The sequence below is a fragment of the Lonchura striata genome, chromosome 6, assembly GCF_046129695.1.
Source record: "Lonchura striata isolate bLonStr1 chromosome 6, bLonStr1.mat, whole genome shotgun sequence".
In the NCBI taxonomy this organism is placed as follows: Eukaryota; Metazoa; Chordata; class Aves; order Passeriformes; family Estrildidae; genus Lonchura; species Lonchura striata.
Genome location: NC_134608.1, coordinates 46,764,509 through 46,785,080, shown reverse-complemented (window position 1 = coordinate 46,785,080; position 20,572 = coordinate 46,764,509). Strand labels below are relative to the sequence as shown.

Below are 20,572 nucleotides of genomic sequence, written 5' to 3'. Positions count from 1 at the left end.
TCATCTGTTGCACTACACTGACATACTCATTTATTACAGACCACTGCCACCAGATGCCAACAGCTGCAGCTCATCGGCCTACGGTTGTTTCTGATGAAGTGCCTCTCAGATCAGAACATGCCAATCCGTCAAACCCGAGACTTTTGATGGGGCAAGAGAGTTCAACCAACTCCCTCCAGTTTTAAATTCCACTTTTGTTTTTAAAATTAAACCACTAGTAATAAAAGAACAAAACACAAAGCAGAAGTCAATATTGAAATCAAATGTTTTCGCTGATGTTAGAGGAAAAGGATTCAGAACTTGGGTTTTCATTTTGCAAAAATTTTCAAAATTCTGGCTGTTGGCCCAATTTTTAAACCCAGGTTTGGTTAAAAAAAATCCTGAAAATGTTCACAGGATAGGAAAGCCATTTCCTGCCAACTCTATATTGGCTTACAGTTCTGACGCATGCAAGCTGGATTTGAATTAGCAGATTAGGCCCAGATCCAAAAAGGGACCTAGGTACTTAAAGTGGGACTGAGGTATGCGAGCCCAGACAAAGGTCCTCCTCAGTCCCTGGAAACCACTGAGTTTTTAAAATTACTAATTCTGCTTTGGAGAATGCCTGAAAGCACCTCATCTTTGACATGCAGTTCCATGCCCACATCTCCTCTTCACCTTCATCCATACCTCCCCAGGATCTCTTGGAGCATGGCCACCAAAGCCAGGGCCCTTCAAATATGCAACGGCAACTCCACTTTCTTCCAAAATACAAACAGAGGAAGAGGTGGTACCACCTTATCATACAATAGCTCAGCGCTTGGAGCACACACCCAGGCAGAGCTGGTTTCCCTCAGCTCGTGAGGACTCAGCCTACACTGCAGAGAGTGCCCCGGCCAGAGCCCTTCCTCTTCTTCTCCCTGCACTTCAGTTGCATGCAAAAAAAAAAAAAATAGATCTTGGCCCTGGTTTCCTCTGTCAAGTTTTGTATAAATACCTGATTTTGCTATTTTCAATGTGTGAATATAAAAAACACTGTCTGAGGAAAACATGCCTAAAAGCCATATGCTTTCCTCTTCAAGAGAGTCTTCTGATTTAAGGCATCCCCTAGTCCTCAGCATTGCTTTTGCCTATCTCGGGCATCTCCACAATCAGCTTTGGCCTGTTTCCTCTTTCCTCACATTTTGTGGATCAGGATGAGGCTCTGTGGGTCTCACCCCTTGAACTTTCTGGCATACACAGAGTCGGTTCAGCTCTATCACTTGGAGGGAAGACACAGCCTGCTCTCAGGCCTCAGAGGAGTGCAGCCCCACTGTGCTGTTATTCCTGCCTGTGCATTACAGAGCGGGAAATTAGGCTTTCTTGTTTACATTTTCTCTTTTCTCTTTCACCCCCTCCTTTTTTCCTCCTCTTCTTAATAAAGAATGTTTTTAAAAACAAGTGCCTGCATTTGAGCTCCTGCGAACTCTAGTTTCCTTGGAGAAATGCTTGTGCTCTTTAACTTAAAGAATTTCTGAAACATATAGGAAAGGAATTTCATAAACTGCTCATTGAAAAACATTCCATACATTCCCCTCTCATCCAGAGACACCCGTGTGTGGTCTCCGACAAGGTCAGGTTTGGGGCTACGTAACGGGGACAAAGATTCCAGCGCTCAGAAAACAACAGATACCACAGACCATGGGACGGGGGGGGAAAGGACCTCGTGACTCCCATTGCTGGAGGCCGGAGACCACCGGAAAGCCAACAGACAGTAAACACTGTGCGTTATCCCAGGGAGGAAAATCCCAGTACGAACCTCCCACATATCTGTTGAGAGAGTGACATCAGGCTCTGCTAAGGAATGGAGAAGGGAAAGGGGGGGAAAAAAAAAGAAAAGAAAAGAGGACAAAACAGTGTTTGCCACTTATTATTTAATCTAAGAAAGGTGAAGACAATGAAGGAGGTTCTTGAGAGGCAGACTGGATGGCTATTGCAAATGGTGGGCAGTCAGATCGGGATGTGATTACAGATGGATAGAGTGGTGGGAAGAGCACCCTTGGTTTAGATTGCTTCCCCTCTGTTTTGAAATCAGGGAGGCATATTTGCCAGCTCTGCCATCCCTTGGGGCATTCTGAAGCTCTAGGAATGAGTGCTCTGCACATCTTCAGTTTACACTGTTTGCAGAAACCGTAACGTTATTTCCAAACTGAGTATTCTGAAACATGCCAAAGGCACCATTCCTAATCCACTACGATGGACATGACTCACGGCAGGTCTTAAAACAGAATTACCCAAAGTGAGGGAAAAGAAAGCATCAGGGAAATAGTCTCTTGGAGAAAGTTCTTCTCCAGTACCTGATGAAATGTCACAAGATGGGTTTTATTACAAAATTTTCCACTGAAGTCTACATGCTAGAATTGATTTCTGAGTTTAGATCAACTGGAAACATGTCAATTCACAGGAGATCTTTAGAAATCTTCGAGAAAGTCCCCAGCATAAATAAGGTCAAACTGGAAACCTTTTTGAGGAAAGCAAGGCCACACCTGGACCATCATTCATGTTGCCCTGCTTCTCTTGTATCACCATTCACACTAGCATGGATTATGCACCACTACTGGCACTGTAAAGTGCAATTGTTTCGATTTCATGAGGTATTGCTGTTTTTTTAGAGCTCACTAGTGACAACATCAACTCAATGCAATCAGGATCCAAAGCTTTTTATCTGCTCCTTATGTTGCTCCTACAGTTAAGCAAACCCCTCATCCTCAGCAGTCAGTCACCTCTACATTAGAAAGATTTGAACCTCGGCTGTTCTTGCTTAGACTTGGCTCCATTCATGAGCAGGAGGAAAAAATAAGCTTTGACTGAAGATGTCAGACCCTTAGTCACCTTTACAAAAGTTTCAAATTGCATTAAACTGACCACAAACAACAGCCTGTCTAGATTTCTGTAGCAAACCACAAGGAATGAAAAATGGCTGACAACAAATACACACTTGACATTAGAGTTGCTTAACTCCTTAAATCTGGGATCCTGAGTCAAGGAAAAAAAGTGCAAGGCATAGTTACAAATACCCAATTTCATCTTGTGCATCATCCTGAATGGATGAAATGGCTGGCACAAATAAAGCTCTGCTAGCAAAGCACAACAGATTGTCTTCATTGCTGCTGCTGAAGGTTGTCTCTGCTCTCCTGTTTGTTCTCTCCTAGCTCTTTATAAATTCAATCCAGATATTAACAATATCCATTAGCTTCTCCAGAAGATTATCTCAGCTTTAGTGACTGGAATGCAGGGATTAGGAAAAAAAACCCATTTGGTTTTGTTTTTAATGAAAGTATATGTTGATCTAAAGTGATGGCTTTTAACATCTGTTGTGCAAGTCTTTGTGGTAATAACCCTCAGAGATTGCTGGGGAGAAAGATCATTTAGTAGGTAATAAACATCAGTGATTTCATTAATGAAATATTCTAGCATAGACATTACAAACGGGAAGAAGCAAGGCTTCCACCTGCTTAATAATTTCATTGCTGAGGCTAAAACTGGCTGCTGGTGGCAGGGCAACAGATGCCCCGGTACCTCTTTCCCAACCGTGGGCAGAGCTACATCAAGGCATGTGCAGTGGAAGAAGAGCTGCCTCGGGAGCCTATCAGGAAGCTTCTGACTATCAACATGTGAGGCACAGATTTCGAAATGCCTTACCAATAAGGGGTTGTCCTTAGTTCCTGACATTGCTGCAACCCAGCTGACAACTCTTTCTTGCAGCACTGGATGCCTGTTAGCTGGAAAATGGTGACACAGATTGAGCTGGGAGTACGGGAAGTTGATGGGTCACTCAAATGAATCCAAAGAACTACAGTTCCTGGCAGAAGAGGTGAAAACCTTCGGTAGGAATCTTTTCATCTTCCTCCGCAGGGAGAGGTTTTGAACACAATTTCCAGCCAAACTCAAATTTCTTCTGGAAGTCTTCAATGATCACGTGTGTGAATGTGGAGAGGAGATCCTTCAGAGACCAGTTTTACAAACAATAACAACAACAAAGCGGAAGGCTTCAAAGACAAAAAGATCATGGGGTGGAAGAGAGAAGTTCTTTCCTGTCCTGCAGACTTTCAGAGAGCCAGTAACAAATGGAACAATGGGGAAATGCCCCTGCCCACAGGAGGGTCCAGGGCTCCCACACACCCAGAACATATTCTGGTGCCTGTTTGCAGCAGTTGCCCTTCCCCTGCACAGCAAAGATCAGGGCACGAGGGAGAAAAATGTGCCTTTGGATATTAGCTCACCATGTAGCCCTAGGCACAAAGAGGAGAAGTCTTCTCCCACCTCTTCCCTTTATCAGCTAGTCAGCAGCTCCTGTCCTACCTGAGATACTTGCCATACCACAAGCCACCCAAGGAAGTGTCCAATTTCCATTTCTGAACCCTGCTCCCTCCTCAGTGAGGAGAAAGGTACCCCAAAGCCCTCTTCCTTGAGCCTTGATGCTACCACAGAGGCCAGTCCTGGCAGGGTAGGCTCTAAACACTGTGGAGAAGCTCAGTGCTGCTCTGGAAAAAGCACATGTAGGGAGTGGGATTTGGACCACAGTGTGCTGAATCAAAAGCATCTGAACAGTTGTCCTCCCCTGCGGCTTTGCGGTGAGCTTAGGAAATCCCTTTTGAGCTGTGCTCAGGGATCTCTTTGAGGCTTCTTGGCTTCCTGCAGCCTTTTCCTCCCTTGTCAGACAGCTAAGAGGAAACTGCTGGTGCTGGCTCCCTGCAAGACATCAACTGCTTTCTATTATTTGGGGGCACAGGTTTGCCCACTCTTTGGTGACCAGGACCTAAGCCAGGGTTCTCTATAAACCTCCTGCGGTGCAGAGGAAAGAGCTGGTTGTGTCTGCAGGGAGAAGGATCACCTGTATGCCTGCTGGCATCTGTAGTCCCTCTGTCTGTGGTCTCCAGCCAGAAGAACAATAGACACTGATCTTTAATGGGAATATAGAGCATCAGCTAAGATTAATGAAAACAAAATAGTGTGGTTGAGACCAAGTAAATGCCTTGGAAAGACAAGATGCTTTACACATTTTCAGATGAGCTAACAGGCCAGCTCAAAGACAGCATTTTCTTGATCTGGAAAATGAAGAAAAAAAATACAATTCCAGTGACTTCTCTGGAATTACAGCTTTAGTTCTGTTTTACCTGCTACATAGCACCCCATTTTCTCCCAGTGAAGACAAAGCCATCTTTTGTCATCAAAGGAAGGGATGAGAAAGAAAAGGAGAGAAGGACTGTCCACTTTCTTTGCTTAATAAGATCTGACAAACTGACAGTTGTTCCAGTCATTAATGAAACTATTACCGAAAGTGTTTTGTGCAGTGGATATGTTACCTTTTTGTCACACAGTAAGAGCAGAAAGAACAGACTGCCCCTGGACTCAGAGATGGGTTTGGGGCCATATCTAAACTGCATGGCACACTTATGCCATGCTGTTACCTGAGGTTATTGCCATGAGAGACATACAGGAGAGAGGATATGATTGAAGACTAACTCATGTGCACAGATTTCCTTCCCATGACCACTATGACGTGTGCAGGAGAAGATGGTTTGTGCCCTGAAGAAAAGTCAGGGAGCTGAGGCACAGTCACAAACCCTCTAGTTAAGAGAGATTCACCTGGATGCATAACTTACATGCAGGAGTTTATTGAGGACCACTGATGACTTTACCTCCCTGTCCTAGTCAAGTTCTGGACATCCCAGATGGTCCCACAGAGACACCATGGCCCTACTGTGATGTTTTCCACTTTTTATGAAAAGGCACTTTTAGCTCACATTAACAAACAGAAATATTCTTTATCCATCAAAGCCAGATACATTTGAGGATAGAGTCAGTGTTATCCATAAAGCTGTCAAGAAACTTTCACAGGTTTTATCAGGTTTTCTGAACTGAACAAATCACTCCTGAATGTTTTTGGAAATCCTCATTTTTCTGCCTGACTATAGGGAGTTTTCACATTTCAAGATGTAGGGGGGAACTGACACTACTTTCAACAGCAAAAATCAATGTTTGTTAAAAGGTGCAATTTTGTTTGCTTGTAAAACTTCTTCGTTTCTCTATAGAAGACATTACCATTATTTAGGTATCTAGATCATAAATAAAATACAGGTAAATATAAAAAAGATTACTTTATTTGCAACTACTTCTGCCAGGAGCTAACAGCCAGGGCAGCTTTTTCCATAGATGCTGTTGCCATTCAAACCCTGGTTGTTCCTGTACTTGGTGCCATGGGAAGAAGCAGTGGTAGACAATTTAAAGAGATCTGCCAATTTAATAAACCATTGCGAGAAGATACTGGAATGCAATAATTCTTCACCCAAATCCCCAAGCTACTGATTTTCTTTCTTGATAGACCTATCTTAGTAATTGTTGCTTTGTTCCTGCCCTCAGAGGAATGACCCTAACCAAGGGACAGCTGTAGACACTCCATCCAAGCAAAGGATGCTGCAAGAGACAAAGCCCATTGCCTCAGTGCCCAAAGTCTTGGCCTTCATGCTTTGCAGCAAGGAATCCACATCCCTCACAAACTGCAGAGAGAAGAGGACCAGGACAAGGAGGTGAAATAATGAAAAAGCTTCGTCCCAAAGGGAGGCACAAAAAGAAAAATCTTTCATTCTTCCTTGGGGACTGTCTAAAGCACTTTGATCCAATCACGGCTTTAATGAGAAGGATGCCTCAGCTGCCCTAAGCATACACCACCACTGGTCCTGGTGGACTAAGATACCCAGGGACCCAGACCACAAAAGAGAGAAGTAACCTCAGCAAACAGAAATTGAGGGGGACATTCAGTTTTGCTGCTTCTTTTATCTCTTCGTAACAGCCTAATTGGAGTGTAATGAATTTAGGGTTGGTGCTCAATGCCAGACTCACTTCTTTGATGTGTTTTTGGCCTCTGTGCTACAAAAATGCAATGGGAACCAAAACCAAGATATTACACCTCCATAAAGTGTCTCTGGGTTTACCATGAGATTCCAATGCCTGTGCCAAGTGACCAAAGCCACTAACAGGCCGCTGCTCGCCAAGATGTTTGGGTAATGAATAAGAAGCAGAGAGAGATGCCACTGTGAATCAGAGTGAGGAATGCACGCTAAAGGCAACAGAGGTGGATCCCGGGCTGTAATGTGGAACAGAGGAGTGCTGTGGTCATGCTCCTCTGCAGCTGCAGCTTTCAGGAGCAGCTGGTGGTGCCTGAAGGCATTGTGGCAGGCGAGGAGGATTTTAGGAAGTAGGTAGAGTACTGCTGTACAGGGACATAATGACACAGCACCATGAGCTGCTCATGCTCCAGCAACCAGGTCACTCACAGGCCAAGGGTCTTTCCCCACCCCACTGTAACCATTCCTGCCTTAGCTCCTGCAGACACATCTCTTTGCCACATGAGCCTACCCTGCTTTGCTTGGCTCTCAGCAGGGCATCCCCATGGGCAAAGAGTAGCCACTACATGACATGTGAGTGTCCAACACACACAGTACATGCTCAAGAGGCCATTACCCCCCACTGCCCACCACATATCCTGTCAGGGTCACCATCCCACCAGTGGGGACAGAAGAGTCAGCAGGCTGTGCATGCAAGCAGCAGGCAAAACTTGGAAAGGCTTCCCTGGTGGATAGCCAACCCTGCAGAGGAGAATGGGATCCCCAGCACCTCACTTAGATCCTCCAGGTGAGTGATAACCTGCCCTTGAGCATACATGAACAACCTGGTGATGCCTATCAATTAAAATGTCCAAGGGCCCCACATAAAACTTCCTCTTAGAGACAAATAGATGAATTATGGGAGTTTGGTTCTGAAGAGGCTTCATTAAGTACGGATGTTTTCTGTTTCTGTTCAAACACCGAACTATGCAAGCCCACGTTAGATGAACCAATGCATCTATTCCAAAAATCACAGCCCAAAGGAAAATCCAACTGCTTATCTGTTTCCCTGTCTGCAATGATCTTGCTCACAATAAAAAATGATGTGCCTCCTTGGAAAAATCGTGGCAAATGACAGTTCATGTACTTGCAGAATATTCAGGGCTAAATTCCCACCCTATTTAAATCAATACAGCTATATCCATTTTAGGGAAGCTATCCCCCAATTGACAGATCCTGGGAACCTGGCCCTGAATCTCTGACTCAAACAGCCTTTACCCTGTGACTGCATGTTTAAGACATGGGCTGCTGATAAGATACGCTTCTAGTTAAATGCAGCCCTCCTTCAGCTATGATTCACATTCAAGAGCAGTTAAGTGGTCCAGCTGTTCTGGACACAAGCCTTGCCTCTGCAAGAAAAGCACTTTCTGGAGGAGGTATCTCACACGGCTTTGCTGGTAAGCAGGTTATATACTGAAATCCCAGAACTGTGCTCCAAAGCCTAACACTAGACGCAAGGACAAACCCTCTTCCTGACTTGCAGTGGCCACTCTCACCATAGCTCCATCAGATGTGAGTGGAGAACTACTTTGCAACTTGCTCATTACTCAGGGGAGAAAGTAGGGAGTCTATCCCTGAGCCTCTCTGTGTTCTGGAAGACTTAGGCATTCACACCAGCTACATGTGGATAGCATTTAATGGCCCAGTAGTAAATTAGAGTCCTGTGGGACCAGCAAGGCAGCCCCTGAGACCAAGAGGTGTACAGCTCCTGTGATCCTCATGTTCTCAGTGGAATACATCTGTCAAAGCAAAATGGAAATGGGACACTACCTGAACATTAACCCTGTGGTTTCCCCGAGTTCCACAGGGATCTCAGTGCTCCATTTGCTGCTACTGGGGACCTCATTGCTTGGCCATTGCCATGAGCACATCTGACCATACACATGCAAGCAGACATCCTCAGCTGAAGGGTTGGAACAGCTCCTTCTACTGAACATCTGGACTTACACATATAAACTACTCAACACTCTCTTCCAGAATTACAGAGTCTTTCATATCTTATCTCTCAAAAGCCACTTATCAGCCCACGGCTTTCAGACTTCAGTCTCTCCTGTCTGCCAGAGTGGAACCCAGCCATGTAAAAAACATGAATAACAGCAGCCCCTCTCTCCTCTCCCACGCTGATGGCTGCAGCTCCTCTGATGGGGGCTTGAACTTTGGGGGCAGCAGAAACAACTCCATCTACCCTTCTGCTGTGGACTGGCAGAAGTTTAGCAGAATTAAACCATGGGACAATAGATCACTGGAACATGAATGCCTCCTCCCATCCCAGGCTGAGGAAGGTGGCAAGCTAAATGTACATATTTGTTCTCTTAATTATGATGGCAGACAATAAGGAAACATTTATAAGTTCCCATTGCTGCTGAATGGGCTTTGGGCATGCCCTAGAACCTCCACATCAAACATGTACAACAAAAGATAGGTTTGTGCCCATAAATTAATATTAATAATTGGAAATAGTCTGGACTTCTTGTCAAATAAAGGCTTCTTTCTAACTAAATAACCCTTTTTTTAATGCTAACAAAATGGTCAGAGAAAGTTTCATTTATGACATTTCAAAAGTGATGTTCAGAAGGGGAAAGAAACTCTTAATTATTGTCCTCTTCTGGTTTTTATCTCCCTTTTCCTTTTAAAGAAAAGAAAGGTGCTACGGAGGAAATGCAGGAAGGGCTTTTGAGCTTGTGAGCCATGAAAACACTTTGAGTTTCAGATTCATTGGGCATCAAAATTTCCACACACCCCCCTTCCAAACTTTTCAAATCCTTCCATAAAAATTCTGAAATGATATGGAAATTTCTTCCTCTGAGCCATAAGAGATGACATCATTAGATTTCAGCATGGTGCTAAAAACGTGAGTGTGTGCTGCAGCACCAGATACCAGTCTAGACATTGCAGCAACCAGAACCACAGCAGACCAAGGGGCTTTCAGCAAGCTGCTGGGACTGGTGCTTCATCAGGCAGGATGGAGATGGGGCTGGCAGGAGAAAGGCAGTGATGTTACAGCAGAGGAAAGCTTAACATAAACCAGGATCATCACTAGCTCTGGACTAGCTTAGCTAACATATTTCTCAATTGTATGGACCGCACATGGGTCGTACATGTTTTTGTTCAGTCCGAGAGAGGTCTGTCGCAAGAACAACTGTCTCTGCTTTTGTTATGAAACTGAAGTTCAGGCACAAATCTCGCCTGATGGGTCTCATTCCAGCAGCCAATGATACAATCCAGAGAATAAACATGATCATCAGGTACCAATTGGGAAATGGTGGGAACAAGATTGGTAGTAGCAGTGGCAGGAAGAGAGGGTACAGGTGCCTTCCCTTCTCTTCCCCAAGTGTCCCCCCGACCCACGTGCACTTTGGCCCCCATCAGCCAGTCCTCTCTGGCAAAAAACATGCTTTCAGATGCTGCTGCCAAACCTCAGAAATGTATATTGCTGTTCTGGCTATGTTCAGGAGGAAGGGGAAGGGAAAACAGTGTGCAATTTTCAACAGTTTCTCCTTGGAGAGGGGCCCCCTAATTTTCTGAAAGGGGCCATCGAGGAGGGAGGAGAAAAAGCAAGAAGCTCTGTCCCATTTTAATCCCTTTTCCCAAATTAGTTATACATGGGGAATTCATGATGGAGTTCCCTCTTTGGGCTCTGAGCCTCAAAACATTTCATAACATGCAGAGCCCTTCTAAAACCTTTTGATCACATCCCTTCTAAGACTGCTGTGTTTATGTGCAGAACTGTGCGCATGGGCAGATGCTGAAGGGAAAGACAGGGAGCAAAAGTATCCTGCGCTTGTGGCACTGCAGGTAGGGTTTGCAGGACAACCCCAGCAAGGGGAAAAACCCAACAAGGAACCACAATACACAGAACAAAACAACTGTGGGACAAAGACCACTGGTGCTGCTGTGAGAGCTCAGCAAAAACACCCACAAATCTCTTCCATGCCGCTGTCAGGACAACCTACCTGAAAATTTGAAGCTTGCTCTTTACTGTGTTGAAACCTGGTACAGGGACTGCTGAGTGCTCTTTATTCAATGGGAAATTACCCAGTCTGCACAGAAACAACACAAAATAAAGATATTCACTCAAACTTATGCCTTGACCAAACAGGTTTGACATCAAGCAAGGACCATTTAAGTGCCAAATGCCTGGAGATGATTTCCACAAGCCCATGAGAGGCTGGAAGCCTTGGGATTACAGCACATCTCCATGCCCTATGTGTTTTGATTACAGTAGCGTCAAAACGTTAACAACAGAATAAGCTGCTACTGCACTTAAGTCATTTAGGATCCTGCTATCCAGTCACAGTTTCACAGTTTTTCAGCTGACCAAGGAGGGAAGAAAACTGTCCTCAGATTAACCAGCAGGAGGTCTGCAAGCCAAGATCCTCAAAGGCATTAGATCCTCTTAGAAATCAGTGGTGCTTGGGCATTTTAGTAAATATATTCAAGGACCTGGACTGAAATACCAATGCCCAGCCCCCTAAAAATTACATTACGCATCTGAAAAAGTTTACAAAGGTGACTGTGAGACTGATGCATTTCTGGAAGTTTAAGAACAAGTACTGGTATTTTGCTAAATTTTACTCAATACTTCTTATTAAAAGAGAGCTCAACTGGTTTAATTAAAATTCATGGCAAATAGATTTCCTTTTGCCAGTGCCAGTGCTTTGCATGGACACATTCAAAGGCATTCACTTCCATTTGGTTAAACTTCATAACTGACTCTTCTAAATGTTTCCACATGGTGGCTTGAATTATTTTTTTCTTTTTCCTTTTTCTTTTTAACTAAATCAATTTTAAACCAATTTTCATTACATTGGTGGTTTTGCATGTCCACAAGGCCTGTGGGCCTCTTGGATTTTAAAACTTGGCGTGAAATTCAGCCGAAAATGCCAAGTGCTGAAACCCAGTGAAAATGAAACCATTACAGTCTATAGGGGAAGCTGCCTGCCATTCAGCCCTGCCCATGCTGCTGGCTGGACTGAGAGCACCTTCCCTGGGGCACCAGTCCTACACCAAACTGCGTGCTAGGAATGGCTAAAACTCACCTCTGGACACTGCCACTGCTCCATCCTAAGCAAGCTTGGGATTTGGCAGCAGTGAGCTCAAATCCTGGCTGGTGGAAATCACTTGAAGCACATCCTGTGAGAAGACCAAAATCCTGATCAGGAGCCTCTTTAAAACTGTGGCTTCAAAGTTGACTGGAAACCTGGCCCTGGGCTTCCCTGCAATTCAGCTTGGGTTTGCAAACTTGGCTGGTATTAGGTTTATTGCACCTAGTTTGGGGCTTTATTGTGAATATTTTGCGGAGATTCGGCTCTCAAAATTAAATGGGCTCTGTTGTTCAGAGCCTGGATCAGTGTCCCTAACATCCATAAACTCCATACCAATCTGTTTATCTTCATGTAAAAGTAATTGAGGGTCTGATGCTTTATTTTCAAGGTAGAGGTCATTGCTGTGTATTATCAAGTCAGTAAAATTGGGTGGGTGGGGGATGGATGGATAGATGGATGGGGATTACTGACTTCTGCATATTGGAGGACCTTGACTTATAAAGCAACTTTTTAAACAGGTGAGAAGCCAGGTTTATTATGGTCCCATTTTCCACCACTGAGTCTAGTAAGCAAACCAAAAAGCAAAAAGATATCTTGGAGAAGTACCCAGCAACTCAGATGCTTCAAGGCAGAGACAGCAGCCTTAGAAGAAACAGCAGCAGAGATGAAGGTTTTCTGCCTTGCAGAAGGTTTGGGCCAATAAAGAAATCCTAATACTGCTGGCTTCCAACACTACTGCTTTTAATACCTCTAGAACTAGAAAAGAATGGGTTTATTTACTGTCCAACTCCTTTTCCCCCCACAAAAACCCTCAAAAATGGTGACCATTCAAAGCAGAACAAAGATGGTGCTTGGCTAAGGTTCAGCATGGCTCCTATTACTGAGGAGAATGTGGTCATGTTGCTAAGATAGTAGCCTAGGAGTCAGGCCACTCTTCATGGCCATCTCACCACCCTACCGTGTAACCTTGGAAAGTCACGTTTTCCCTCCATGGTTCCACATTCCTTGCCATCCTGTGCCTCTTGGCTATTCAGGCTGCCAGCTTTATGGTCCAAGTCTGTCTCCTACTGTTCTAGCTACCACCATAATTATGAGAATTTGATATATGCTGCATTCCAGCACCCCTTCCCACAGACCTCTGTTAAGACACCATGCCAGCTTCTACCATCCCTTCCTGGGACATACACACACTGTGAAGAACAATCTGCCCATATCACCCACCAGAAGCACCCCAAAGGGACTACAACCCAGGGACAACTGTTTACCAGTGACAATGCAAAGGTATGTTCTTGAGGCACAAGAAATATGAGGGGTTTGCCCTGAGGTGCACCTCTGACCCAGCACGCATTTGTCATGACTGCTTGAGTAAGGCAAGGGTTTATCCCTGACCTTAGAGGGCCATTGAGCTTCCTGGCAATGCCTTGACTTTGCAGCCTGGCATGCATGCACCTTTTTGCAAGCAGTACTGCACAGGGTCATGCATGCAGTCACAGGGTCCTTTCTGACCAGCATAGACCAAAACACAAGAGAATGTCTGGGTGTGACACTAGCACCCTTTTTCTTTACAGGGGTTAAAGCTCTGTAAAGGGGCTGTGCCAGAGGCAGGACTTTTACAAAGTATGAGACCACCCTCTTCCCTGTTTTGCTCTAAGGATCCTTAACTCCAGGAGCCATCACACCACTAAGAGCACAGGTCCTGCTTCAGCTCCAAAATCTCATTGAAGGCTGATCCTAAAATGCCTTCAGGCAGCAGCTTCCGCAGTAGCTGCTAAATTATCTCTGGGTAAGGCTTCCCGTGCTGGGCACTGGGCATACACACATGGAAGGACAGTCCCTGCATGAAGACTTCTCAGCCTCAACAGGGAGTGACACAAAGGGGAGGAGATTAAATGGCACTAGTGAAAGAAATCACCGTGTAGAGAACTGGTAAAGGTGGGATTAAAACTCAGAAAGCACCAATTAGCTGCCCTGCACTGCAGGGCACTTGGTGCCTTCCCTCCATGCATGGCATTTCCATGTGTGTACATGGATACACACACATACATATGTGTGGTTATGTTTATTTATATATGTGTAAAGATGGATGTGGACACAGACTACGTTGACAAAGTCTGAATGTACACACATGTGCACATCACATCTGCAAGAGGCACGTTGTGATTTGCCCTGTGCTCATAGCCCCTCATGGAGTGTCCCTCCTGACCTGACCCAGCAGGAACCATGCCCCATTGTGACTTCGCCAGGCTCAGCCAGCACAAGAAGCTGGGATTTCCAAAGGTGCAGGCAGGACAGGTAGATGATTGCACTGAGATACTGTCTCAGCTCCTTCTCAGAGTTTGGTGATGTTTTATCAACAAATAACATGTCTTTACTACTGCCAGCCCCGCTGAACCACTGAAGCTGCAGACAAGCAAGCTGTGTTTGCTTCTCTTTAATTTGTCATCAACACAATGGCCAGCCAAGTTCTCATTCCAGCATCTTACTTGTTGGTAACAACAAAAACAGGCAAAAAGGGAAAAGCTGATTTTTGGCAGGCTGTGGGCATTCAGAAATGTATTGGATAGGTAAAGTGAAAAAGGCACAGTATGAAAATCACTGGGGAAATAGAAACATTAGGAAGCAAGAGTTTAAAACCAAAAAAGTAGGCTGGTTGGGTTTTTAGATTCCCCTATTTCTGCTTTCTGGGATGGTGTTGTGTATTAATCCTCTCCCTTCACCAACACAGCGGGCCCTCAAGTTAAGTGACAACTGAACTTGTAAGGAGACCAATAAACCTTCTGCAAGGGTTTCACTTCCTAAGAGCTGCACTCAGGGGCCATTCCAGGTCTGGATCACAGTCCTGCTGTATACAGGATGCAGAGCTCAGGGCAGGGAAAATGCAGGGAAGAACAGTGACAGACACCACTGAGGGAATATCTCTGGAGTATGTTAGTAGGTTGCTGAAAGGGAGGAACAGTTTTGAAACATGAGCACAGAGATAAAAATCTATTCCAAGGTGAGGATGAGCTAAATACATCAAAGGCCTTTCAGCACAATCTGGGCACATGTGAACCATCTAAATAGTAAACAGCGCATTTACTACTAATAGCCTTCTAATTTATTTATGGAGCCCCATCACACTGCAAATCTCTGTCATCTCCTTCACACACCAATCACCTGGCACCAGAGGAGCTCTGCTCTGCCCAGCTTTGCTACCTGTTTTTAGAGATGAGCGCTAAACAACGTAGCCCTGCAAAACATGGTGAGGCCCACGCTTCAAGATGGTTGACTGAAAATACTCATTTTCCAACTTGGGGATGTTTCACAAGCTGTCTTAGTGCCTTGGAGCACCTCAAGCAGCGGAAGAAAGAGGAAATACAAGCACAGAAGCCAACACAATCAGTCCCAGGGTTGGGGAATCCCTCCTCACATGTATATATGTGCATATGGATATATATCCACATTTGTCACTGCTATGGCAACTAAGACAACAAAGATATCCTTTTAAAGGCCCTGCAGTAAGGAGGAAAAATATTTTGCTATATATATCACTGCCTATTGACGTCAAAAAATAACTTAAAATAAACTAACCTGTAAGTTTGGATCACGCTGGTCCTTTTTCCTCCTCTGTGGATATTGGAATAACGTTCACGTCACAATGACCATCTGTTACCTTTCATGGAAAAAGTAACCAAAGAGAGCTGAGCTAGAAAGTTTTCTATCAAACCCTCTCACACACCCTCACTGAAGCAACATAAAAAGCTCCCTCTTCTAAAACCTATGGAGCACTGTAATCTCAAGGGTCTCATTTAGTCCTTCCACAGACAAAACCCATACTGACATCAGAGGGAAATTGCCAATTTTGGTAATTAGTAAAAACTAAGAACCTGTGGTAAGCTGTGATAATTAATTCAGCTGAGCAGCTAAAGAGTTCACTGGGAAAAAAAAAGCAAGCTGGCAGAAGGAAGTCTGGGCTGAATTGTAAAAATGAAACATTTAATTTAAAAGTGATTTTAGGAAGTTTGTTTCCATAGCCAAGATCTTGCAGATCAGGGCATCCTACCTCTTGTGCACGTATCTGTAGCATCATGCACAGCAGGACTGACATGACTTTGTGCTCTTTCCACTAATGCTACCAGTGCAATTATTTTATTGGCAGCACTAATTTGCTGCTATACATCCAATAAATACAGGTAAATGGATTTATGAGGCAGAGAGGAAGGTAGGGAATTTAGGACCTTAGCTTGCACTAGGCTGTACCAATACAACCCTACTAAAGTCAAAGACAAGGTAATGAAGCACAAGCAATGCAGTGGGAAGCCCTGCAGGCTGGATGTTGGTAATGGTTCACATATGCAAGGCATGGGGCCATCTTTGGCATGGGACTGCCCTACAGCTCCTTGCCCTTGCCCAGCAAATGCAGCACCTCCCCTCCCTTGGCTAGCAGGAGGAGATGAGAAATATACCTCAACTGTTTCTATCACAAATCATCTATTTCACTCACCTCAGAAAGATGGTGGGGAACCCTCTCAAGTCCCTTTTGGCTCAAAGTGTGTTTTAATCTGGTTTGATGGAGGCTGAACTGCCTGCATGTCCTACCAGAGCCCCTCAGAGTGGGTTGAGATGTTGTCAGAGGATGAGATATGCCATGATACTCTCAAAAGCACCAGGGATATTTCAAAGCAACAGAATTTATTAGAGATTTTTTTGAAGGCAGATCTCTTACTCAGAATGGTGAGTTTGAACAGATATAGCAAATGCAATGAGTCACTGGAGCATTGTGGGCCGTTATATACTATTAAGTCATCTGCAAGCCCATGGTGAGCCCATTTGCAATGTGGTATTACACGGCCACTTGATGTGTTGTGGATTTGGGTCTGTTCCTCTTCTCCTCAGGGTTTGTTTTTCTTCCCTTTTCTTTCTTTTTTTTTTTTCTTCTTTTTTTTTTTTTTTAAGTCAAGCTGCAGACTACAAATAACAAGAGCTAACACAATTCCAGCAGGTTTGAATCAGACTTATGAAGGAAAATCGGCAATCACATAGGCTTTTAGAGGTTCAGAAATTTGCCTTCTATCAAATTCTCCTAGGTCACCTAGTTTTCAAAACTGCTGGAATTGCTGCAATTCTTACTCCTCCTGCCCATCTGTCCAAAATTTCCCCTCTAAGCAGAGGAAATCAGAGAGTTTGATTTGCCACTGGGCTGCAGAGGAGCACTGACAGCCCTCATCCAGCAATATGGTACTTCACTATTCTGTGTCACTTAACTCCTGATTGCTGTTCATTAAGATACACATCTGACTTTTCTCACATCTCCTGTTATCCCCCAAATTTGTCTGCCATCTCTTGTGCCATCAGTCACTTCAGTTCTTTCCTACAACAATTTCCTAAGTACTTTACCTAGAGATTGCCTTCAGCAGCTCAGCCTTCGCCTTGTGGACTTGCATAAAAGACATAATGGAAGAGCCCCTCCTTATTTCCAATTCTTTGTAACATCCAGTCTCCCTGTATATTTCCTCTCATGGTAGAGGAAAACAGACAGGCATCCTTTGGAGATCTCCCTACCTTTTCTCACCTGTCTATATGAATTTAGGAAGACAATACCCTAATATTTCTACTGACTGTAGTCTTCTTCAGCCCTGATTTCTGGAAGCTTTCAGAGAAACACCTCTGACACAGCAGCACCCCTCATCCTTTTCTCAGCAAAGACCTTCATTTACTTTCTTCCTCTACCCCACTTCTAACATCCTCCTTCATAGGAGATCACACAGGCATCCAAAAGCCCTGCTGAGTGCCTCTTTCACCTTTTATTTATGCCAAGTGCCACCCCTTCTCACCACCCTAAACAGGTCCAGATGGGTTGTATCATGTTCTCAAAGGGCCCCTACACCTCTCTTTTCAAAGAGGGAGCTGCCTTTCCAAGGTCTGTTGCTTTTTTTTGGAGGAGATGTAGCTGTGGCAGGTTTATATAAAGACCATGAAAAGTGCTAGGTGGTTGCTGAACACCAGAATAAGGAGAAAAAAAAACAACAGAACAAAAAAACCTGTAGCTGGTGGCTGCACGTAGTAGTTGGATGTTTTACCAAGGCTGAAATACTAAAACTATGAACATTTTTATAGTACTCCATGCTGCACCTAGAAAGCTATAGGATGACTGTGGGACAAGTCAGACTGGCTGACATAAGACTTATGTCTGACATAAGTTATGTCTGACAGCTACTAGTCCTGAGGTGCTTGGCAGGAAGAAATCCAGTTCTGATACCACAGGCCAGAAATCAGAAGAATGCCTTTTTCTCTACCCACAAAGAAGAAACATATAAGTACTATGCTCTAAAGCAGAGATTGCATTAAAAAAAAAAAAAGCTGGCCACAGAATAACTTACAACTGATCTCAAGCTGAATAAGGAAACAGGTTGCTTTGAAGATGTCTGTCAAAGACCCTGGTTAAAACCCCAAGAGTGGCTAAGATCCAAGAGAAAGAGAAACAGAGAGGGGATATGGGGAAGCCTAGATTGAACAGTCATTTGTCAAGAGAATTGAAGTAGAAAAATAATGTGGAGTTCCAAGTCAGTGTCCAGCAAAAAACTAAAAAAAGGTATGTATAGGCTACAAGCATAGCTGAAACAAGCCAGAGTTGGTGAGAAAATGCTACAGCACAACCCCTGGCGTGCACGGTCACTGTGCACAGCAGGTCCCTCACCACACTGAGCTTTTCCTCAGCCACAGCAGAGGCACCTTGATGGAGGAGGGGAGCACCAGGGGAGACAGGCACCAAAGGGTGGGATGGTGATGAGAAGTCAACTCTGCACACACTGGTTTGACACTCTCAGTTGTGGGAAAACCCAAAATGGGTGGGTTTGTCCTCTTCTTTGAGTACACCTCCCCAAATCCACCCAGTTTGGACATTAACGCTCTTTGAGATGAACCTAGGCTTGGCTATGGACATTTCTGAGGACTAGCATGCTGTGGCTTTCTCAGCCCAGCAGTGACACATCTTACCTTTTAATTCCCAACTTTACAGCTACTTTTCCTGCCTTGCTCTTCTAAAGGCAAATGCAGTTTGTTTTACCTGAGGTTGGCAACACTATCTGCTTAGACACCAGTGTCCAGAAAACAACAGGTCATGCTGGTAAGGGTATTTCTCTGAAAGCTGTTACAGAGTACATGTCTATGTGTATTGGGATGAGCCCTGAAGGCATCACAAACTTTAAAAAGCTCCCATTCCTGAAAGGCACAAAAGATGGGAACAGGACAAGTTCAATCTGTGGACCAAAAGGGGATAAGGACTAACCAGCTTCTCATAGAAGACAAAAAGATGGAGCCTTCTCTTTCTGCATGCTAAAGCACCAAATGCATTAGAGGAGGGTTATCCAGAAACCAGCATTTGCTGGTTCTTTTTTTATGCTGAATGTGTCAGCAAGGTCTTGGCAGACTGTGGGGAAAAAACAGACTATCTATAAGATTTCAAGGTTGTCACAAATCAGTAACCTCAGACAAGGTCTGTTATAGTCATTCAGCAATGACCCCATCTCTTCTTTCATCTTAGGATTCTACTAGTTTCCTCCACTTGCTTGCTTTTCTTCCTTTTCTGTTCATCCAGAAAACAGAGTACCCCTGCCATGTTCCTTCGCTGGAGTTTCACCCAAACTGGACTCTCCCAGAGGGGCTTTGCCAGATATGTCACAAAGCCACACAATGCATTGCCATGGAGGAAATGTCATGTATATAAATATATCATTTCATGGAGGAAACGTCAGGTCAGCTGAGAACCTGACAAAAAGGTGAATCACTTCAGGCAAGTTGGTTTAGAAGGTAAGGTTAAAGCTCTGCAAAAGCAAGTCCTCCTGAGAGGGTATGACCCAAGTTGGCCAGGTCCTCGTTGGATACAAATTGCCATAGTTCCATGCAAATCATCTGGAAAATGATACCCTGGTTGGCAAGCTGCTAAGGTAACAAGAATACCCCAGGGCAGTGCCAACAACTGCTGGCTGTGGACTTGCCCATTAGCTGTACTGGTAGTATCGGCTTGTGTGAACATATTTGTGGCTCTGGTAAACCTGGAAAAAATGACATTTCCATGGGTTTGATGAGAAGTGAAACATATGATGCTTTGGTCTCAAATTTTCTGCTGTCTTCCACAAGAAACAAAGGGCAAGGCTTTACGAATGGCCTTCTCTTTTTTCCCTCTTTTGGGGCAAATGTAGGAAAAAGTGTTATCTATGTAATTTTAGAACTTGTTCTTTAACGCAAAACACCAAAACCACCAGAAATAACATTCTCCTGGAAAATGTAAGATTTAACTTTGCCCTAAGCCAAAATTGCATACTGATTGCTATTCATCATTCTGCTCCCCTCCTATATACTCTATATGTCTCCAAGAGCTTACCACGGCAATCAAAGTTCAAGAAATAGCTGGATGAAGCCACTCTTTCCAAAACAGGTATTCCCCACATCTCTGCTCAGAAATGTCCTCCTCCAGAAGAGACTGGACAGCTGCTCTTTGTTGATATCCGGTCTCCCAGGACCTTCAGCAAACACATTCAGGAACCTGGTTACAGTCTAGGATAATGTTTCCTTCCAGGCTCGTCAGGATATGACAGGTTTTTTCCAAGTTACCAGTGCATGCACACAACCTGAAATCCAAAG

At 44.3% G+C, this 20,572-nt stretch overlaps 1 protein-coding gene across 1 annotated transcript in view; it reads right to left on the bottom strand.

Moving 5' to 3' along the window:
• The window catches only part of LOC110468659 (uncharacterized), a 65,021-nt gene that overhangs the window by 31,245 nt on the left and 13,204 nt on the right, over window positions 1–20,572 (bottom strand). Inside the window, exons 3-4 of the mRNA XM_077783775.1 lie at window positions 11,945–12,038; window positions 10,859–10,945 (exon numbers count right to left, since the gene is read on the bottom strand). Coding sequence (XP_077639901.1) covers window positions 10,859–10,945; window positions 11,945–12,038 — 181 coding nt within the window. The remainder of the gene's footprint in view (window positions 1–10,858; window positions 10,946–11,944; window positions 12,039–20,572) is intronic.